A 23975-nucleotide genomic window follows, 5' to 3' on the forward strand; every position below is an offset into this window, starting at 1 on the left:
AGAGATGGGAGAGAAGAAAGGAAGATGAAGGAAAAGAAAGACCATCCAGATTCTGCATGGCTTAAATAGCCACAGGTAGCTAGGAACATCTTATAAGGGATGGATAGTTACAGGACAGTTTGTCCCATCTAGGTGGGCAGTGTATATCAGTATCAATTGGCTATGAGTTCATTGTGTGAACATTTTATGGGGAGAGAATTTACTGATATAAATGTGACTGATAAATTACAAACCTTTAGAGTTTTGATTTTTCCCTGGTTGTGGGGATTTGTGACAGCTAGCCACAGGGGGGCAGATGACTGGGAATGTGAGCAGAATCCACAGCAAGAGGATCTCGGGATGGGAGGTCACTGCAAGGGGCTAGCCGTGGAGATGGTAAGACCACCAGGGCCAAAGAGTAGGCAGTGTTAACATGGGATGGTGCCTTTTAAAATATTTCCTGCTATGGACAAGGACCTTCAGTGTTTGGACACGCAGATTCTTGATTGAATCAAAGCATTAGAACCAGTCTCCAACAGATGGCTACATCTTAATCATTTATTAAGATGTAAAGAGAGTCTGAAGAGATGGCTCAGAGGTCAAGAGCACTTGTTACTCTGCAGGAGACTCAGTTCTCAGCTCCTACATAGCAGTCCACAAGCATCCATAACTCCAGTTTCAGGATGTCCAATGCCCTCTTTGACCTCTGCAGGCATTAGACATGCATGTGGTACACATATAATCATGCAAGCAGAACATTCCCCCCACCCCCCAAAGAGTCTTGGTGCTCGTGTGGTTTTGGTGCTTGCTGAAACAGAAAGGTGCCCAGGTCAAAGTTTTACTGACGAAGCTGACTACCCTGAGATATAATCTGACAAATTTCACTTTAGAATATTTTTCTCAGTTAACTGATACATAAGGAAGTTTTCCTTGTAGGCCACACTTGTGAGTCTATGTAAGTACTAATTTAAACTGCTTGCTGGATACAGATTGGTGAATAAAATCGATTTTGAGGAGTTATTTTAGGATGGCTGTGGCTGTTGGGTTCATGCTGGAGCTCTGGAGCCCCTGTACCTCGCCTCATCCCATCTCATGTTGACATTCATTTTGATTACAGTGATTGGTGTTTTTTACCAATTTATTAAACTTCTAAATACAATCTTTACAAAACCATTCTGTGGGGGAAAGTCTTGTAAGCTGTTATCAGTATAAATTGGTTCAGATTTATGTTGGAATTAACAGATCACATGCACTGAATTGATCTGGAAATAAAATGATACTTAGAATTTTACTGTGTGTCCTGGATGACCTGTTCTTACAGTGCCAATAAACACCAGCCAAGACTAGCAGAGCTCAGATTCATCTTGTTCTTTGAGTGAAGACTCTCATCTCTGTCGGTTCCCTTGATAAAACACCGTTTCTGACATCTCTCGTATCCTTTAGATTGGTTAAGCTTCAACACTAGAGCTGGCGCAGCATTTAAAAAAGTGATTAAACATGCACTTACTGTGTTCTGGTGAAGTTGTTTTCTCTTTTGGAGGCAGATATTCTGACAGCAAGGCTTTTGTTTTATGAAACACACTCAGGCCTTTTTATTTTTTTTAAGTAAATTTTTCAACAGAATGACTAACAAGCACAAGCACATACAGTGCTTAGGAAGAACACTGCGGTCCATTGTGTGAGTGTTGAGAGCAAAATTTGCATTCCTAGAAAAGCTTTCCTCCAATCAGAATTCAGAAGGCGTTCTTTAAGATTCATGGTCAGATGACATTAATAACCAGAAAACACTCTGAAAGTACCTCTCCGTTTCATGGGATAATCAACAGAAGTTGAGTTGACAGTGAGAAAAGCCGCTTAAACAAAGAAGGTGGTTTGACCTTACTGTAACAACTGTGGCCAGCTGAGCCTGGGATAGAAGAAACCTGGCTGGGCCTGCACCCTCTTGAGACTTGTTTACTAGGAGTGTGAAAAGTAGGTGTCACATGTCTAACTTTCTGGGCTCTTTTGAGGTAAGCGTGTGTGATGCTAGTTATGCTTGTGTCTAATTTTCACTTTTACAAGGAGTGTTTTATTGACTTTTGGAATAGTGGTTTAGGAGGAATCAGGAGCATGGGTATTGGAATCTGTTAATGCTTGGGTTTTATATTCTGGTTATTATGTTGATTGCTGCCAAGTGACAATGTGACAAGGAAGTAGTGATGATTTTATTAACAGTCCTGCAAAACAGTGTTTCAGAGACAATAATACTTTCCTGTTATTTCCCTTAGAAAGTACTGGTGGTGGTAGACTTGGTAGTCCCAGGTGTGACTCCTCAAAATAGGTATCGACATTCATTTGTTTAGGAGGGATTTTCTTAATTGTAATTTGTATCCTAAACATTTCTCTGGAATGCATGTACCTGGGGGTCAGAGGTTCCCAAGTAAAAGAAACTCCAGAAAAGTAGAAGGTTCTTTATCTTACCTTTTGATAGTGTTTGGAGAAGGCCAGAGTAGTTCCTGTCTGTCTGAAGATACCTGGCTTGTATTAGGGTTCACATCAGTACTGCACTTTGCAGTAGTAGAGTTCTGAATAGGGCAACAAAGGAAAGAAAGGACATTGTGGCCCAACCCCAGGGATGAGCAGATGTGTGGGCATGACTTAAGAGTCAGATGATGGTTTCTGTGTGGTTCTTGTGGGGGATGAAGCAGTGCCACTGACAGTGGGGGGTGACTGGGGATGTAGGGTGAGCACACCCTCCATTCTGTCCCTGCCTGCCTTCAGTGTAGATTTAAGTTTCGTTCTTTCAGAGGTATGTGGACACAGGGATGCATTCTTTTCTGAGACCAGAAATTAACATTTAAATAATACCGGGTTTATTCCACTTTTAAAAATGATGCTGAAAGTTTAGACAAATGCATTTGTGATGATCATTGAACACAGGAGTCTTGACTTCTACTAGGCCAGCACACAACCATTAAGTTACATCCCAACTGTTTGTGAGTTTGTTAATGGCCTTCTTAAGGGGTGATAGTCAGAATTTAATGCATTAGACTATAATTGTAGTGCTGTTATGAGGGGTATTTCTCATAGGAAAAATTATCTGCACGAATAATGTGAAGTGTAATTGATGTCCCAGATGGTTATCCAGAGTGCTGGCTATATTCTCACCAGCTTTGCTGTACCGCTTCATTCATTTCTAAGATTCGTTCTGTTTATGCCTCCTGCCTTGGCATACCATGCTTGACTCTTTGAAGATGGACATGAATGCTCTGGGGCATGGAGTATTGTGAGTGTGTTCTGTTGCAGAACACACTTGATTTATGTTGTTTGAATCTTACTAATATCTGCATGCTGTTCAGTGCGTTGGAAGCTGCTAGTTACGGCTTTGAGCTTTGTCAGCATGTGTTTAATAAGTGTATGTTCATGAATGTGTGTTTTGTGTTGTATTTCTAAGTATGTATTTGTGTTTGTGTGTATATTTATGTGTGTTTATGTGTGTGTGTTTCCATTGAAAGCTGTAGAATAATAGAAGAAGATTGTGATTTTAATTTAATTTTAGTTCTTGCCTCTACTTACTGGCTTAGACAAAAAGGCCCACAGCAATTGGCAATGAAAAGCAAGGTCAGAGAGAGCATTTGCATGGACAAGAATACAGTTTAACTAAACAGTGGTGCAAGGGACAAGGCTCACATTTTTCCAGTGTTTAAATTTGTTTGGATGTGCATACACCGGGACAGGGGAGAGTTGGGGACTGTTTTCACTCTCAGGAGCAGAAGAATTATGGAAACCATGAAACCTAGTTTAGCAAAATGATTTCAATATTTATAACTGGTTCTTGACTCTCGTCAGTCCTGTAAGCCTGTGTTCCCAACACAGAATCTCCCCCTGGCAGCACTATCTGACCATGCTAATCTGTTTCCTCTCTTAATTTTCAAATTCATTTTGAGACAGGATTTCATCATTTACCTATAGGTGGGCTAGAACTTGCCATCCTCTTGCCTCTGCTTCCCAAGTTCTAGGATGACAGGCCTGTCTGTTCACATCCTGCTAACTCTGCTTCTTGATGTTTTGGTTGTGAGCCTAGCCTTTAATGGCTGAGCCATCTTTCTAGCCTTAACTCTGTTTCTCTAAAGAACAAATTATTAAGCATTTCACCTAATTTAACTTTGCACTTTTGTATTTAACTCTGTAGTTGTAAACTAGGGTTCCTTTCCTAGCCTCCGTTAGCTAAAAGTAAGAGTTGACCTGGTGTTGTTTGTGAGATAATATGCTAAACTGTTACATGTATTATTTTATTTCATCATTTTAAGTATACAAACAGCTCCTAGCATGCGTTTAGTACTCAGTAGGTACTAAGTAATTTATCTAATACATTTAAATAAAATTAAACCTAAATACTGTATGCTAGCTGTTATCATAGAGCTAAGCCAGTGTTTATTATCTCCTAAGAAAATTATTACCCTTATAAGGAGTATTTTTAGACACATTTCTCTCTGTCCTGTCCCCCCATGTTCACATAATGTATATGATTTTACCTACTATATTTTTGTTTAAAACAATAGGTTGTTTGTTTGTTTGTTTGTTTCTTTCTTTCTTTCTTTCTTTCTTTCTTTCTGCTCGTGTTGGTACATGCTTGTAATGCCAGCACTTGAACAGTGGGGAAAGAAGGACCAGGGGATTCAAGGCTAGCCTGAGCTACATGAGACTTTATGTCAGAAAACAAAATAACATTTAAAAATTTTGTTGTGTTTGGCTCTTTCTCAAAGGGCCATTTTATTCACACCTGTGGGGCCCATATTCTCCCTTTGGGAATGCATGTTCTGGACTCCAGTGTTACTTGTAGTCTGTACAGCAGTAGATGTATTGTTTAACCCAGTAAATACTAACTGCTTCCTCTACTCCTTGGATCAGTATAGTGTTCTGGATTTGATACAGCTACTACCCAGCTTTAACCTCGCCGCTGTTTAGTGAACATATCAACTTGAGTAGTTTTGTGAGAACCTCACCTTCAGTGGAATCAACATTTTATATTCTTTCTGTATTCCCCATCTGTTTAGTCAGTTGTTTCTTCTGTGTATCTCATGTGTCATACCATGTTTTTTTGGTTGTCTATTAAATGGTGTGACTGCCTGATAAACCAAATTCATCCAGAATTTTACCAGCCTGTACCTTCCTTGGTCACATAAAATCCATCCTTCTCATGTATCTGTAGTATTTCTTTTTAAAAGTTAGTCTTAGAGCATTGATTTCAATAAGGTGCATGGTTTAATAAGCACCTTCCTCTCCGGTGCCTGTTCCTTGGCAGCATGGCTAATACTGAACTCTTTACAGTGTGCACACCCAGTGTAAAGTCACGACTAAGTCAACACTGAGTAGAGGGTACGTAACACATGCACAGATGCACGGTGTGTGGGCTCCAAACCCTCCAGCCTCCTAGTACATTAGTGCCAGCACCCGTGCCAGCTCTGTCTGAGAAGTTTCACGACTAACTCCATCAGTTTCACACATGACTCAGTTTTCTTCTTTCCTACGGAGTTGGCAGAATGCCTTCTTGATTAGAAGACTTGGGATCATATTTTGACTCTTCCCTTGCCCTTGATGTCTTACCAAGTCAGTGCTAAGTTCTGCTGATTCTGGTCCCTGTGTGCCTTATGGCTATTTACTTTTATTGCTAGTTTGGTCTTTCCCCATCCTTAGGAGGTTCTTGTCTTAGTCAGGGTTTTCACAATGACCAGTTTAACAGGGGGAGGGAAGGATTTGTTTTATTTGATGTACACTTCCATATCACTGGTCATCATTGAAGGGAGTCAGGACAGGAACTCAAACGGAGCAGGAGCCTGGAGACGGGAACAGTCTGGATCCAGAGACTAGCCAAGAGAATAAAGGATAGAACAAAGGGCCTGTAACCAAAATGGCTGGGTTATACAGGGACGGGTGGGGGGGGGGGGAGCCCAGAGTGTGGTTATAGAGATTGAACAGCGATGGTTTTAGCTGAGGGAGAAGCACTTTTAAGTCTGTCCTTAGAAGACAACCAAAAGAAATACAAACTCTTGAACTTGTGACTATGATGACGATAGTCAGTGCTTACCAGAGCTAGATTAATAGCTTGTCAGAACTCCACTACTCAGTGTTAAAGTTCTGAACTTTTGAAGTCTTAATGTAACCACAGCACAGAGGAGGAAAGAGATCTTGCATTTACATACCTTAAAACTCTTAGACCTTTATAACTTGTATAAATTTTAAACATCGTTTTCCCCATCCAACCATTTACCATGAGACACAGTGGTTGGTTATTGAGAATAGTCATTGCAAAACAAGTTTCTTTAAATAAAAGATAGTAAAAGGTTACATTGAAATCTGTCTTGTGAGTTTATCTTTTTAGAGTCTGGAAGCAAGGTAAATTATGCTCTCCAGTGAGACCTGATTTTTACATATGAATAGAAGGCCTGTAGCCTTGGGAAAGAAGTTGTTGTGGGTTTGATGCTTTTAAAGCTACAGTTAGCCATTAGTATCATTAGAGATCCTGAGAAGGATAAATTGTAGTAGAAGTATAATCTAAATAGCCTATGTATCAATTAAAATGGCAGAAATGTCCCCACTACCTAGATAGTTGCCCTAGCTCCTGTGGTCGCCATGATTGGGGCAGTGGTGGGAGGTCTTCAGCTGTCACTTAGAGCAGTGGGCCTTCGGGACTGTGGGTGGCTTGGGATATGGAAATGCCAGGGGATATTGAGGGCTTGGATAGGGTTTGGAAAATCTGGGCAGTGAATTCAGGGCTATTCAACCCTGAAGGAGGTAAGGATTCCAAAGCAGGAACAGATCTCCCAGAGGAGGAGGTTGGAGCCTGTCTGGGCCCTTTTGTTGTTGGGGATTGCCTCTACCTACCCTGGGAAGGTGTCCACCAAAACCAGAAGGTACCTAACACTTTTGACTGTGAGCATGTGGGGAAAGTCAATTTGCCAGTTGGTTCCAGGGAGAGAGCCTCTGGCCTGGTGAAAAGGAAAAGGGGGGCTGCAGTAACAGGAGTTGGAATCTGCTATTTGACAGATTTTTTTTTTTTTTTTTAAACTAACGGCAGTAGTAGTAGCGTGTAAGAAGTGCACATCCTCAGGGGTGGGCTGCAGATGGGCTTGAACAAAGAGAAACAAATTTGGCTACTATGATGAAAAAGCTGGTGTAGAAAGGACAGAATTTGTCCAGTGGCAGGAGGTGATAGTGGGGATGTCCTATCGTGGGTGAGATGGATCCAGGCCTCCAAGGGCTGCAGCTCTAGCCACCTTGTCGTCATCGGCTTGGTTATTTCTCATAGAGATGATGGAATTGTCAGTCTGATGGGACTGGCAGTCAGTTCCTATAGCTGTTGGGAGATGGGAGATTTTAGCAGTGCTATAATTTGGTGTTAGTTGGTTATGGATCTTTCTTTTGTTGTAAGTAGTCCAAACTTTTTCCAGATGGCAGCAAGTGATAGGAGAATGTGAATGGCTTATTTGGGGTCTGTATAGATGGTTAGGGATTGTCCTTATGCAAATCGGAGTGTACTGGTGAAAGCTGTTAGTTCAGCCTGTTGATTAGTGGTGTGGGCAGGGAGGGTCTGTGCCTCAACCACTTATACCGAACATTATGACATAGCCTGCATTTTGGGCCCCTTTATGTATGTATACCAGGTATAGATGGCCTGAAGCAAATGTGCCCTCTTGCATGTGGGAGGGATGGGGCAATAGTTCCTCCAGGTATTCAATGCAAGAATGAGATGGGAGTGCTCTGTGTTAGGTTGGGGAAGAGATTTGAGATGTTGAGGGGTGGGAGTGATTAAAAAATCAAGTGTAGTATCTTCTACTACCGCCACCTGGAGAGAAAGAATCCAGATGGGAGGTACAGTTTGTAAGCCTTTATATGTCAAGAGGTGGGACAGGTTGTGAGAAGAAATGATAGTGAGGTGACTAAAAGTTACTTTCTTAGATTCACAAATGTGGAGCTCAGCAGCTGCTAAAGCAACTATGAAGGCTGCCCACCTGAGTGATAAGGTATAATTCTTTTTGACAGATATACCACGGGAACCAAGGAAGGTCCCAGTTGGTGGCCTAGGATCCCAGGTGCCTATCCCTCATGTTTTTGTTACATAGAGGGAGAAGGGATGGGCTAGGTCTGAGAGTTATAGAGCTGGGACCTAGATGAAGGAGCTTCTGATGGGCTTGGTAATGGGTGAGAAAGGAGGGGTTCATGTGAGTGGGCAGATGAGGGGAGGGGAGGAGGGGCTCAGGAGTGTAGGAAGCTAGGGATTCCTACCAGTGATAACAGGGGGCTGCGCGGGGCTGCATTAGGTGATTTCTATCCAGGGTAATGGTTAGTCCCAGGAGGTGACCTGAAGGGTGGACAGTTGAACCTTAGAGAGAGTCCATTAGCCCCAACTGGACAAGAAGTCTTTTAGAAGAGCAGAGGTGTCAGTTTAGCTAATTTGTAGGGAGGGATTCCAGAGGAGAAGGTCATTTACATACTGTATAATTTTAGATTGAGAGAGAGAGAGAGAGAGAGAAGAGAAGAGAAGAGAAGAGAAGAGAAGAGAAGAGAAGAGAAGAGAAGAGAAGAGAAGGGAGGGGAGGGGGAGGGGGGGAGAGGATTGGATTACTGGCTATAGCCTGGTCAAATGGCTGTGGGCTCTCCTGGAACACCTGGGGTAGGGCAGTCCAGGTGCCTTAGGTAGAGAGGGGGGTGTTAAGGTGAGTCCAGGTGACAACAAGGATGTATTGTGACTGATTGTCAAGGGGAATAAAAAAAAAAAAAAGAAAGCACTCTTGAGGTTCAGAACTGAGAAATGGGAGGTTCCTGAGGGGATAGTGGACAGGGGTGTGTTGTGTAAGGGTTAGCTATGGCAGGGCAGAGTGAGCCACAGCAGAATGGATGAACTGGATGTCTTGAATCAGGCTGTAGGCCCCATTGGAATTTTTAGCTGCAAGTATGGAGGTGCTAAAAGGGTGAAATAGTTTGTAAGTTAATTGATGCTTATTCTCAGCTAGCTTGCAAATGAATGAGATTCTTACTTGGTTTTGGCAGTTACTGGGGGATAGCCCCTAGCAAACTTTTCTAGTGGCTGGACTGCTACTTCCCCAGCTATGGACCCTAAATACTTGCTTTGTGAATCTTTCTGGGTGATTTCTGCTCCAGCAGTCTGATGCCCTAGGGTGCATTTTACTCAGGCATGTGCTACTGTTCCATCACGGCTAATGGAGACCTCCTGTTCTCATTGTCTTCTCCTCCTCTGCTTTCTCTCCCTCTCCTCTCCTCCCCTCCCCTCCCCTCCCCTTCCCATGGAAATGTGTTGGAACCAGTAGGTTGGGTGGCTAGGAGGAGGAAAAGGGCTTCTGTCTGGCATGGGGTCAAGCAAGGCGGGGGTGGGGGGAATTCAAAGGAAATAGAGACTCCCACTTTGACTAGAAGATCCCTTCCCAATAAGGGAACGGGACAGGTTGGCATCACCAGTAAAGAATGGGTGAGAGGAACACCCCTGACAATGCAGTTGAGAGGTGGGATCTGGTGAGGTTGGTAAGGCTACCCGACAGTAGGGAAATGAGAAGGAGAGGTGGGTCCCCAAAACTCCATCGGGCAGAGTAAGTGGCTCTGGTGTCAAGGAGGAAGGAGATGGGTTACCATAATGCCTACCCAGAGCTCCAGTGTTAGAGATGACAGTGGTCAGGCCATGGGAGCCCAGACCCCTTCAGTTGTCCATGGCTAGGCCTAAAAGGTGGGTTGGAGGGTGATATGAGTCTGATGTCCCTGTTCTATGAGGGACTCGGGGGGCAAGTCAACAGCCCATTGTTGACCCTTGAAGGCACTTGGACATGGCCAGGGTAGTCTGCAGAGGTTAGGGCAGGCCCAGGCCCTGTGTCCCTCCTGAATACATTTGAAACAGAGACCTGGTGGTCTTAGGAGGCGAGGGAGCCTGGGAAGTAGCTGAAGCTGGTTGAATGGCCTTGGTCAACATTTGTTATTTTTGTTTATGGCCCTTATGGGTCCTGTCTCTAAGCACTTAAGCTTGGCTCTAATATTGGGGCAACTCTGGGAACAGAAATAGATGAGGAGTTGTTTGTCCTCTGGGTTTTTCAGGATCTAGATTGGTGTACTGTAAGCAGGCCTTTGTGAGGCATTCTAGAAATTGAGATGGATTGATGTTTGTCCTGGATGATCTATTGGAGACTGGCCAGGAGGCAAGTTGTAAACTGATCTCTAGCTAGAATACCCTCCTCCACCCCCCACCCCCGTCGTTGTCTTCTCCTCCTCCTTCCTCCTCCTCCTCTTCTCCCTCCTTTTTCTTCTTCTCTCCCTCCTCTTCCTCTTTCTGCTTCTTCAGAGAATTCCTTACCAGCCTTGAGCTGGCTATCTAGAATTGGCTGGCCGAAATTTGGCTGCCTCTGCGTCTTGAATGTTAGGATTAAAGGTGTGCTCCACTGTCCCTGGCCTTTAATATATTTTTAAAAAAAATTACCACTGTGTGATGTGTGTGCATGAGTACCAGTCAGCGTGCTATGGTAGGCACGTGGAGGTCAGAGGGCAGCTTGTAGGAGTTGGTTCTCTCTACCTTGGGATTTGAGGATCAAACTCTGGTCCTCAGACTTGTACAACAAACATTTCCATCTTCTGAGCCATCTTACCAGCCCAGAGAAGTTTTTCTTTCTTTCTTTCTTTTGCTTTTTTACATTTATTGTGTGTGAGTGTGTGTGTGCGCGCCGTGGCATGTGCATTGTATGTAGGTCAGAAGAGAACTGCGGGGGTCTGTTCTTTTCTTCCACCATGTGGGGTCCAGGGATTGAACTCATGGTGTCAGGCTTCACGGCAAGCACCTTTTACCTGATGAGTCATCTTCCCAGCCTGGAAAAAAATGACTTCTTTTTAAAGGTCTGCACGCACATGTATGTATGTGCATTGATAGAAGAATGTAATGTGGTACTAAATTATGTTAGGAATTCTTGAGGGGACAAAACCTTTTTTTTCAGTGACTTTTATGCCCATTCTTTTATGGATTCAAAGTTGCAAAAGCTCCTACCCTTAAAGAGCCTACAATTAAATGGGTCAGGCAACACCACAGATACAACCTATAGTAGTATTGGTGAAATCATTTGCTGTTATTGTTTTGGTATTTCTTCTCTCTCTGCACCCGGCCTCGGAAAACCTTCCAAGTTGCATGGGGGTATCAACCCCTGGGGCATGTGCGTGCTAGGGAAGTACCCCATTGCATAAGTACTTCCCTAGCATAAGTATACCCGTATACTTATGCCACTCCAATTTCTTGCCTCGTCTTTGGTCAATCAACTCTACAGTCTTTTGAAAATGGGATCAGAGCCTGTTTAATTCTCCAGCAATTCAGTAGGTGGGTGAAGTGGTTCGCACTGCTAATGTGATAGACTCAGAAGCAGAATTATCAGGTAGTCCCTGATCTGTAAGTAGAGTCTCTGGGCCGCGACAGTACGCCGCCGTCAATGTGAGCAAAGCAGTACCGTTTTGTAAAAATGACCTCATTGTATAACTTTGTTTGAGTTGGTACATTCAGGCTTTGTTCAGACTCTAGTTAAAGGTGGGGCCAAGTTTCAACCTAATAATTGTAGGAAGAGAAGGCTCAGAAGTGAAAATAGCTCTATTAACAGTGGAGACACTGTTGGCTGTGGAGGTGCCCTTCACATGCCTTGTTTTGAATGTATTTGTTTTGACTCTGGGTGTAGCTCAGTGGTGGAAAGTGAGTTTAGCATATGTAAGAGGCTGTGTTTAATTCTCCGCAGAATATAAAGCATGTCCTGTCTTATGCCAGTTAGGGGGAAAGGTCTGAGCCTTGGAGGATTCTTTGGGAAGTTTGATGATTCTGAGACTAGTGGTCTCCTTTGAAAACTCTTCATTTGACCATAGGCGTTTTGTTGAGGTTTTGGGTTTTATGTTTCATGGAGCTCAGGCTAGCTTCAGATTGCTATGTAGCAGAGGCTAGACATGAACTCCCACACCTCTTGTGAGCATCCTCCAGAAGACCATACAATGTAGGTGTGCACCACCATTCCCAACTGTTTAACTGTTTAGCAAGGCCCTAATACACAACGGATGGACATGATTTGGTCATTCTCATAGGATCTGTCTTACATTTTTGTTTTTAAAGATTTATTTATTAATTTTATGTATGTGAGTACATTGTAGCTGTGTAGATGGTTGTGAGCCACCATGTGGTTGCTGGGATTTGAACTCAGGACCTTCAGAAGAGCAGTCAGTGCTCTTAACCGCTGAGCCATCTCTCCAGCCNCCCCCCCCCCGGAGTATTGTAGTCCCATTGGGGGCTCCTGTCAGGCTGCCTCATTTCGAAGTTGATTGTTAGTCATAGAAAGTGAGACTGTAGGGTTTGGTAATAAATTGGAATTCTTTAATGAAAGTAGATGAGTTAGAGGTATGTCATGGTTTATATATTCTTGGACCAGGGTGTGGCACCATTTGGAGGTGTGGCCTTGTTGGAATAGGTGTGACCTGGTTGGAGTAGGTGTGTCACTGTGGGTGTGGGCTTAAGACCCTCACCCTAGTTGCCTGGATGAAGTCTTCCACTAGCAGCCTTTGGATGAAGATGTAGAACTCTCAGCTCTGCCTGTGCCATGCCTGCCTGGATACTGCCATGCTCCCACCTTGATGATTATGGACTGAACCTCTAAACCTGTAAGCCAGCCCCAATTAAATGTTGTTTTTATAAGACTTGCCTTGGTCATGGTGTCTGTTCACAGCAATAAAACCCTAACTAAGACAAGGTATAAAACCCAGGTTTGTTTTTGTTTTTGTTTTTACTTTTTGTTTTTGTTGTTTTTAATGTAATTTATTTATTTATTTATTTATTTCTATTTAAGAGAGTTCACTTAATGAACAGGAGATCAGGCCGTCTGCCCCAGCAACCTCCTGCAAAGTGAGAACTGAGGTGGAGTTAAGGGAATTGGGAGGGACAGAGAGTGTCCCATTGAGGAGCAGGAGTGAGTAGTGAGGCTGGGGGTGTAGCAGATGGTGGGGTAAAAGTGGGCGCCAGAGTGGGTGCTTGGAGTAGCCTGTTGCTGAGGAAGAAGAGAAGCAGTTATGGGTTGAGACTAGCAGGGGGTCAGGGGACTCTTAGCAGAGTCAAGAATAATGGAAGTTCCTCTTATTCAGACTTCTTAGCTAGAAGAAGCTGAGTAGGGAAACAGGAACAGGAATAACAGAGGGAAGGCTTGGAGCAAAGATAAGAGAAAGCTTAGACATAGACTCTCCCTCCATTTCCCAGATTGCTGGAAGTATCTATAGAGGTTCCTATTAATGTCCCGATCTAGGGTGCTGTTGGGCAGCCATTTTGATTGTTTATTTAAGGAGTATTGAGATATATTTCACTGCAAAGGCAGGTAAGTTTAGAGGTCTCTAAGTTGGGTGCTAGGTGAAGTAGTCAGAAGTTCTCCAGAAGGCATGCGATTGTCACCTCACAGTTCAAGGGCCAGGGCAAGCTAGCTAGCTTGCTCAAAAGTGAAATGGTCAGAGGTGAGTGTCTGTGAAGAGCTTCAATAGTATTCTTAAAGACCATGGCTGGGGGTACCTCTGCCTCCAAGAATACCAGTGAGGTGCCAGAAACTCAACAGTCACTCCCTCCGATCCAGGGAAGTGTTCACACGGATTGGAGGGAAAGCTTGCTATTTGCCAGTGTTGGTTTGAGTGCCTAGCATTAGGTGAAACAGAAATTGAGTCTGTTGCAGAAGGATTGGGGACAAGGGATAGGGTCCCTGTGTGACTCCATGATTGGGAAGTGTACAGGCACCAGGTCATGACACCAGTGTTATGATTTAGTGGCCGAGTAATTTGGGTATAGGCTAAGGCATGCTGCAAATATCACACCATGCAACAGATCTCATGCAAGAGATTTATTGGGGCAGTGGGGCAAAATGCAGAGGCTGCCTCTGAGCAAGGGTGGAAGGGGAGGGAGAGCAGGAAGAGAAGGCACTGACTTTTAATAAGGGGTATAGCACATGTGCATAGGGATAATATGCACCTAATGACAGCAGTGGAATTATGTTGTATCTTGGCAGCTGATGATGATGTGGCCTGCTGTTGCTAGGTTACTGAAGGTGGGCTTGGGTGGGGTTTTCCAACAGCCTCTAAGGGGTTTGATTTCAGTTTCCCAGTTCTTTGATCCTTATTTTTTCATTTATGGATTTATCCAACAAGGACTTTGCAAGTATCTATGCCAGCTGCATGTGAGATTTTAGGGCCAAGTTGAATAGGAAAGGGAAGTGAGCAGATAAAGGAGAGCAGTGGATAAGGGAAAACGGACACGTTGAAGGGCTGGTGTATTAGGCTGAAGACTAGCCAAAAGGCAAGTCTTATTGGAAAGTGAGGTTATTAGAAATGATGAACATCTGTGGTGAGAAATTGAGTCCTTCAGGTTAAAGATTACAGAAACAGAATTGCATCAGAACTGATAATGTTCATGTTGATAAAGCAGAAATGTGGATAAGGAATGTATCCTGGTGGACAGTAAAATTGCCACAATTTTAGACAGCACTTCTGGAGTAGAAAGAAATAGGAATAAGCCAGGCAATCAGGAAAAGCCCTTTTTGAGAAAGGTATGGTTAATTAACAAGGAAGGATTATAACCAGTTGTATAAAAGGCCACTTATATCAGAAACCTTCTATATGTGAAGACAGAAAAGTATACTACAATAGAAACATAAGAACTGAGCTAGAAAAATGCTGGTTGTATTTATTAGTTGTGGAAAAAATGAAAAAGCTGCCCTAATTCAAGGGGGTTCAAGAAAGTAGATTCCTGGGAAGTGTCAACTGAGGCAGAGTGGGAGTTTGGAGAATTCTGCTGAAGATGCCAGGGCAGTATTCTCTGTGGAATAAAAATCACAGCATAAATGTTTGAGGGGAGTTGTTGATGGATGCCCTGAGCAGGGGAAGCGGGTGGGAGAAGCTGCGTAATGACTGGCTGATGACAGGTAGAAGGGGGCAAGGAGAGCAGGAGGAACGGATGCTGGCTAGTGAGGTGTGTGTGCCTAGGAAACCTGCGGACCAGAGTGGTGTTGGTTGATGAATGATGTTATCAGGCTGCATAATTTGCTCTGAGATCTAGTGCCTTGCCAATTACAAGGTTCTTACTGTCTGGCAGCTTAAGATTTAAAGGCGAGGGGCCATGCAGATCAGACTCTGCAGTATTGTGAGGAAAGTGATTAAGTGCAGTTACAGACTGTGGAAACCTAAGATGGAGACTTCAGTTCTAGCTAGAAGGCTTTCACTGAGGCTGATAGGAAAGTTAGCAAATGGACTGAGCTAAAATAGCCTGTGTGGGATGGCATGAGGTTTGGGCTTGTGGAACAATTGGCAAAACAGATCTTGACATGAAGATGAGTAATGGAGAAATGGGAGGAGGGGACAATAGAAATTAGATGTGTTGTAATAGTAGCCATGGTGGCCAGAACATCCATCATACACAGTTACGTGAGAAGGGAAAAAGAGCTGTGCTTCTGTTGTGTGGCCCCTTAGTCTGAGCAGCTCACAGAAGGCAGCATTTGACATGGACAGCAGCTTTTGGCAGTCCTGCCAGTGTGTGTGTCTGACATATCACAGTGACAGTGCTGTAACACATGCACACCCTGGTCCCTCCGGTTTCACCATTTGTCTGAAAAGAGAACTTAAAGGCTGACCAGCACATTCTTGCTTAAATGCCCAGACTTCTAAATCTGAGATCAAACTGTGGTGAATCTTCTCTCTCCCTCTACCCTTCCCATGGCTGGGATCAAAAGTCTAGCCCTATTAACTCCTCTGCTCAGTCACTGGCTGATCAACTTTTCTTTTTCTTTTTTTTTCTTTTCTTTTTTCTTTTTTCTTTTTTCTTTTTTCTTTTCTCTCCTCTCTTCTCTCCTCTCCTCGCCTCTCCTCTCCTCCCCTCTCCTCCCCTTTCCTCCCCTCCCCTCCCTCCAATCAAAGGTAATTGGGAAGCAATGCTTGCATAACATTGAAATAAGAGATTCTTAGAATAAGCATTACAATGCCATTTCTGGATTGCAACCGGATATAGGGCCGTAGAAATCAGCATTTGAATAATAAAAGGATAATCTTTTCATAGTGCACAATGACATCATGACAACATTTTCCACTTTTAGTCTAATAAAATACTTTTTTTCCTAATAACAAGCTATATACAATAATAATAATTATGAAAACTGTCAGGTAAGATTACATTCACAATGTCCAGTCCATATGTATTTGCTGTCCTAGAGAAAGTATTCTACTATCTATCCTATTTTAGTAGAGTTTTGTACCTAAATAAATTTCTATTACAATTTGCTCTATCAACCTAAAACATCTTCTTAGATTTAACTTTAAAAAATAAAACCTAAACAAGTTAAGTTTAATTGTGAGATTATAACTATCTAGTCTTCAGCCTCATCAGAGACTTGAGAAGGAATAAATATTACCTGAATATATAAGAAGTGCAGAGCAAGCAGCTTCCAAACTATAGAAATGACAGAGAAAATGGATTGACCAGACAGTTCCTCAAAATTTCCCTGTATGGACAGAGCATCCACCTTCCTCCTTTCAGCCCAGCTGTCTGACAGACTTTTTCTGGAGCAGGAATTATGAAGGACTGCTTACATTGTCTTGGTAAAGCTCAGTTGCATCTTGTTTGTCCATTTTGTACAGTTGAAGCAAGGACAGTTTTTTTCCCTGGTGGCTAGCTCGCCACTTTTGAAACAAACTTTATTATGGAGGTTCTTCAATGTGCATCATCTTCTTTGAAGTAGAGTTGGATTGCTGCCAAGAGAAGACCTGTCTCATTTTCATAAAAGCCCTTTAATGATTAAACATCTTTAAATGCCATATTCTTTGGATCTCTAAGTATTTTAAAAACCGTCTATCTATAGTACATCTGAATAGGCATACATTGCTTATTTCTAGCTATTTACTATCTGTTCAACCTAGGAAGAAGATTTCTATAATTAACTAAACTAATATCTAACATGACCACAAGTTTAATTGATTTACTATTGACTTGGATTTCTTAAATACCCTAAACAGTTTGTAATAGCAGTTTTCAAGGACTAGAATTTTACATTGCATTTTTAAATGAATTGCATAGGTACAATACCTTAGTATGTTGTAGCAAACAAAATATAGTCCTAAATTTGTATTACTATACAAAGCTCTATACCAATGTAACCAAATATAACCATAATTTGTATCAGTATACAAAGATCTATATCAATATAAGATATTTGTCTTGTTGACATTCTTTGGTATAAAAGTAGATTCAATAATCTACCCTTTTGTCTTATTATTTGTATAATCCCCCTTCTCTTTCACCCCTTCTTCCCCCTTTCCTCCCTAACACTAGATGGGAGAGAAAGGGTAGATGGAAGAAAAAGGAAGAAAAAAAAATCCCTGAATCCTCATTTATTTTGTTTCCTCCCTAAGACTATTAAAAACTTGTATCCAACTCCTTTAAATGGTGACATTCATCATCTATTTAACTCACCTTTTGGAAGTGGAGGCATCATTCTTTAAAAATTGTTTTCTGATGATGTGGGGCATTGTTTTCATTTTGATGCCTCCCCCCCCCCCCAAAAAAAAAAAAATTGAAATGTAGGTTAGTCTTAAGGAAGCTAGCTGTAACATTTGTTGTCCAGTCTCTGTATGTTGAGAAAGTTCAGGGTTTAACTGAAGTCTTGACTGGAACAGTCTGTAATGTTGGACGATCAAACAAGCCATATAGAAGTTGTCCTGGATGCAGATTTTTGAGGAAATATTATTGAAGCAGGATGCTGGAATATATGTCTCAGCGTCCTAGCATCCTCAAGGTGAATCTTTTCAGGGCTGCTATTTTGGTTATTTATCTCTGTGAACACAAACTTTGACAGGTAATATACATTTCTGCATTAATATATGTATGGAATGTACAATGTGTACAGTTCAGACAAAGATAATTCTTTGCTTTCTTTTTGAGCAGGTAAGGCACCTGTGTTTCTTTATAAGTTAGTTTGGACTCTATAACCAAGGATGGCATATAATAAGTCATGAGGACTCTATAGCCAACAAGATTGATTGGCTAGGCATAGCTAAAGTCCTTTCTGGAGACACTTTCATATTTCAGCTAGTCTCAGAACTGTTCCCAGTGCAGAGGGATCAGTAATACAAGTTACTTGCTTTGTTGGTCTTTCTGACTTCTTTCTTCCTGTCTGTAGCCAAGATCTTCAGAAGTCTCCCCCTGTCAAATCTGATTTTTATCACTTTGAAAGGAATCTGTAGCTCTCCCCCCCCCCCCGTGGAAATAAGCACAAAACCCCTTCCCCAGTACAATACATATTCTGCCTTCCATTCTGAGGTTAGGACATCCTTTAATATAAACAGGAAGATTTACTTCATCAGTTTTTCCCATAATCCAGGGTCTCCGTTGTTATTTTTTGTTCAAAAAATTTTAAGTCCATAATGCACTATCTCTGGGGGGGGGTTGTTACTCATTTTTGTTTGTTAGGCATCTCTTTTAAAGTATAATTGGATCTCTCCATAGCTTCTTGTCCTGTCAGATTGTGGGGTACCTGTGATACACTTTATATTATAATATGTAAAAAATTGTTTCGTTTTTACTAGAGACATATGCTGGAGCATTATCTGTCTTAATTTGTATAGGCAATCCCATAATTGCCACAACTTCTAATAAGTATGTAATTACTGAGTCAGGTTTTTCAGAATTTAAAGCAGTTGCCCATTGAAGTCCTGAATATGTATCTGTGGTATGGTATACATATTTTAATTTTCCAAACTCTGCAAAATGAAATATATGCTTTTGGCAAATTTCATTTCTTTGGGTACTTTTTGGGTTACTCCGTCAGGTAATAGAGTTTTGTTATATAAACAAGTAGGACATTTCCTTATTATTTCCTTGGCTTGTTGTCAAGTTATAGAAAAATCCCTTTCAAACCTTTGCTGTTAACATGGTATTTCTCATGAAATTCTGAAGCATCCAGCAACGACTAATAGTTGATCAATTTCATTATTGCTTTGTGCTAGAGGGCCTGGTATACCCATATGGGATCTGATCTGTGTTATATACAACAGAGAGTTTCTGTTTCTTGTAACTTATAGTTGACTGAGTAGTAAAGTTAATTTGGAATCATCCTAAATAAGTTTAGCGGTAGAACTTATATGACTCTGATTTTTGAACTGAATCGTAAAGTCTCTGAGCCATTTTACTTGCTTTTGTTCTGACCTATAGCCTGCTTTTACTGATTTATTTGCATGGGTATAAAATGCAGAAATTGGAATCCCTTTATTATATCAGGGGCCAATTAGTTCTTTATATAAATTGAAGTTGCTTGCATTTTGGGTATTTGTTGTTAATTTCTCCCCTGAAGATTACTTCAGACTCTTTGCCAGCTTTCGTTTTCTGCCTATAATGAAGTAATCTCAACATTAGTAAAAGATGCCACCATCTATTCCAGGTAATTGTCCAAATTTCATTTTTCCTTTCAGAATCAATCCAGAAACCTTTTCTATATAGGTTTTTAAATTTGTATTTTGTTTGGTACTAAAAATATTAAGATATAATCTCTGATTCCTGTGGGAGAATGAGTAGAAAACAAAATTACCAAGATACAGGACATCTTTGGATTAAGATGATCTATATGTTCATCTTGTAATTTCTTACCAGAGTCAATTTTTGTTTTTCAGCTTCAGCTGATAATTTTCTTGGACTATTTAGGTTTTATCACTTTGTAAAGTTGTTAGCTCTTNAGTAGCTAATCCATTTGTGGACCTTAGCCAATTAATGTCTCCCAACAACTTTTGAAAGTCATTAAGAGTTCTTAATTGGACTCTTCCGACTTGTATCTTCTGTGGTCAGATCTTTTATAGACTTATTTTACATCTTAGGTAATTAGTAGAATCTCATCTTTGTATTTTTTTTTTAGGAGCAATTTGTAATCCCTAGCAAGTCAAAATTCTCTTTATTTTATTAAACATTTTTCAAAGGTATTTATATCTGAATCAGCCAGTAAGATATCATGCATATGGAAAATTATGGATTGAGGAAACTACTTACAAATTATTTCTAATGGCTATTGCACCAAATAGTGCCATAAGTTATTCAATATTTCTTGTGAAATATTGGCTCTCCAATGGTACCTTTTGGTTGGCATAGAGTGGTTAAATATGGGCACTATGAAAGCATATCTTGGGCTGGTGAGATGGCTCAGTGGGTAAGAGCACCCGACTGCTCTTCCAAAGGTCCGGAGTTCAAATCCCAGTAACCACATGGTGGTTCATAACCATCCATAACAAGATCTGACGCCCTCTTCTGGAGTGTCTGAAGACAGTTACAGTGTACTGTAGTTATAATAAATAAATAAATCTTAAAAAAAAAAAGAAAGAAAGAAAGAAAGAAAGCATATCTTTATCTTGTTCTTGTGAAGAAATTGTGAAAAGGTAATCTTTTAAATCAATCTCTATGATAGACCATTCCTTGGGTAACAAGGAAGGCCATGAGATTCCAAGCTGGAATGATTTTGCTGATTGCTTTTAGATTCATCAACATTCTCCATTTGATAGATTTGTTTTTAATGACAAATACAGGAACGTTCCAAGGGCTGGTGGACTCTTCTATGTGTTGACCCTCCAATTTCTCTTGGACTACTTGTTCCAATGCCTGTAATTTTTCATTTGTTATAGGCCTTTGCTTTATCCAAACTAATTGGTCAATCAGTCATCTTAGTGGTAAGTTCATTGGTGGATTTTCAGCAATGGCTCCCCCAAATAAAGTTGGAGAGCTAGCCTCTGCTGTGTCTGGTTTAAGGACTATTTGGACAGTCTCAGACTGTTCTTGATAACATGTTTTAATACATTCATCAGGAACATCTTTTTCTTTTCTTTTTTTTTTTATTTTTTTATTTTCTTAGGAACATCTTTTATGGTTTGTCTCTCAACTTGGAAGAATGCTAATCCGTGTTTCCCATTGCTGTAACAGATCTCTTCCCCATAAATTCATGCCTGCATCAGCCACAAATGACCTTAATTTTTCTATTTGACCTATTTGCTGAGCCATCTCACCAGCCCCTCTCCATGGATGTCCTTTAGATGAATAAAATAAATACATGCATGGATGAATGGATAAAAGGAAGAAGCCCATCCAAATTATGTTTTTGACTCTTAAAAAGCAGAATCTTCATTTTTTCTGTATTTCTAGAAGTCATTGAAGAGGCAATCCAGAATCTGCTGACAATGCAAGTTGCAATAACTATTGGAGTTATAAATCAAACATTTAAAATTGTTCTTCAAAGCCTCATTTTCCAAACATTGTGTGCTTTTATCTTTTGTAGTGCTTCCACTTCTCATTCAGAGAACTCGGTGCATACCAAATCAGCTTCTGCTATATCATCAGATTCCATTTCAACTTCTGCAGACAACTTTTCTCCTGATTTGAGGGTATGTATACTGCTTGAACATACTTAGGATATCTGTACTGTTCAGTATCTTTCCAGCACTATCAGTAGAACCTGTAATAGATGATAACAGAAAATCCTCAAAGTTCACACTCATTTCTTGTGATGGTTTGTATATGCTTGGCCCAGGGAATGGCACTGTTAGAAGGTGTGGCTCTGTTGGTGTAGGTGTGTCACTGTGGGCATGGGCTTTAAGACCCTCATCCTAAGATGCCTGGAAGCCAGTAGTCTTCCACTACCAGCCTTCAGATGAAGATGTAGAACTCTCAGCTCTGCCTGCACCATGCTTGCTTGGGTGCTGCTATGCATCCACCTTGATGATCATGGACTGCAACTCTGAACCTGTAAGCCAGCCCCAATTAGCCTTATAACAGATGCCTCAGTCATGGTGTCTGTTCACAGCAGTATAAGGCCAGTAAATTTGAATGTTTATTTATTATTTTAAAAGATGAATGATTTCATTCCTTAAGTTAGTACTTTTAAATATTTTGTCTAAAGATAATATTTCTTTTATGATATGGTTTTCCTGATTAATTCTGTAGTAACAGGGAATAATAGCTAACATTCATTGAAAATGCACTATAGCCAACCATTAATCCAAGTGCTGCACTTAAATGATCTCTTAGAAGACTTCTAGCTTTGTTAATTCCACATAGTGTCTCAGATTAATATGTCCATAGTCTCATATCTAATATTGTACTGTACTGTACTTTACTGTATTGCCAGTTGCATTAGTCAGGGTTCTCTAAAGGAACAGAATTGATAGGATGAAAAATGTATGTGTAAAGGGATTTATGAGAGTGTCTTACAGGCTATGATACTAGTAGTCCAATGTGGGCTACCTCCTGATGGAAAGGCAAAGAATCTGGTAGCTGTGCAATCTATAAGACTGAATGTCTTCAGCAGTCCCTATCTGGTACTGGAATTCCAGGGTATTTGTAGAGAACTGCTGTCTTTAGTCTGGGTTAGAATCTAGAAAAAGTAGATTTAAACAACAGTGAATAACTGTCTCATCATCAGAATAGATGAACTTGCCAGAAGAGTGAGAACAAGCAGGCAATGAGCAAAAGCTTCCTTCTTCCATGTCCTTTTATGTAGGCTGCCACCAGGAGGTGTGGCTCAGATAAAGGGTAGGTCTTCCCACTTTCAATGATCTAATCAAGAAAATCCCTCACAGGAGTGCCCAGCTGCTTGGGTTTTAGTTGATGCCAGACATAGTCAAGTTGACAGCCAAGATTAGCCATCACACCAGTGTTCTATCCTGTTGAATCCAATTCTGTAGGTAAGTCACATAAGTGCTAGGTGATGGATCATCCCTACACATCTCAGTATCTTCAAAAGTATTCCAGTATTTTGAATTTATGTCTGTCTTCTACAAAATTAACCACATGAGTGAAGCAATGCAGCACTTAGTATATTTGTGGATTCATCTGCTTTTCTTCAACCACTTATCCATGAATGATGGAAAATGCATTCTTGTATGATATTAATTCTACTCCTTCTTCAGAGTTTCTTTTTAAATAGTAGACATTCATGTTCAAGGTTCTGAAAGATGGGAAGTCTAGGTTCAAGTGTCTGTAGCATATTCTTTCTGGTTTTATTCAGACATTGTGGAGAATATAAATATCTTCAGTAATGAAGTTCTTTGCTGTTGAGAATTTTGGAGAATTATTGAGACCATTATCTTTTTCATTTTAATAAATACATGAAGACAGTTTAGGAATCTATAAAGGTTTAAAAATACTTATTGTTATCTTTTGTGTAACACTGGATTAAAGACATATCTCCAGCTCCAGGGCTTCATAATCTGTATGTGTGCACTGTCCTATTCACAGTGTCTTCCTGGTAAGCGTTGGAAGAACACGTGCGTCCAGGTGTTACTTGGTGCTAGTAACAGTGGGTGTAAGTCTTGGTGCTCGCCTTCTTAATGCTAACAAATATGTGGTTCATATCTATTTTGTCTATTCTTAGGTTAATCAAACTAAAGTAGGACATAAGCTTAATTTTAACCTGTTTTGGTCTGCTTGTAGTCAGATCTTACTACTTAGAAACAGTTGGTTCAAAATGTAGGTTTCTTTTTAGTTAAAAACAAAATTTACCTCTGTTGTCACCATTGCAGCATAAAGTAGCAGTTCTCAACCTCTGCGTTTGCATCATAATTCATAACAGTAGCAGAATTACAGTCATGAAGTAGCAGCAAAAGTAACTTTACCGTTGAGGTCACCACACTATGGAGGTGTGTATTAAAGGGTCACAACATTAGGAAGATTGAGGACCACTGGCATAACGACTTCTCTCATTGTCTTAGGATACCATATATGTCATAAGTAATAAGTGACGGGCTCACAATTGCTCATAATGAGGCCAGAGTGTTCATCAATAACATCAAATGTTATTATTTATCATTTTTATTAGGTCAGCTTAATTTTAGATCAGTTTAAAGTTAAAGAAAAACTGTTTAACTGTTAGTAAAGAGTTCCCTTATAGGTCATATATTGTCTTATGCTATTAGTCTAGTCTAGTCTAGTCTAGTCTGTGTGTGTGTGTGTGTGTGTG

At 40.9% G+C, this 23975-nt stretch overlaps 1 protein-coding gene across 4 annotated transcripts in view; it reads left to right on the forward strand.

Moving 5' to 3' along the window:
- Mtmr2 (myotubularin related protein 2) overlaps nt 1–23975 on the forward strand; it is a 60583-nt gene that overhangs the window by 10794 nt on the left and 25814 nt on the right. For 2 of the 4 annotated variants that reach the window (XM_021206010.2, XM_021206011.2), the window contains one exon: nt 21297–21402. In XM_021206010.2, the coding sequence (XP_021061669.1) occupies nt 21297–21402 (106 nt within the window). Of the gene's footprint in view, nt 1–1812; nt 1951–21296; nt 21403–22602; nt 22702–23975 lie in introns of those variants that run through there. The other 2 variants (XM_029543654.1, XR_003844662.1) reach the window with 2 other exon arrangements.

This window comes from Mus pahari, chromosome 10, assembly GCF_900095145.1.
Source record: "Mus pahari chromosome 10, PAHARI_EIJ_v1.1, whole genome shotgun sequence".
Taxonomy (NCBI): Eukaryota; Metazoa; Chordata; class Mammalia; order Rodentia; family Muridae; genus Mus; species Mus pahari.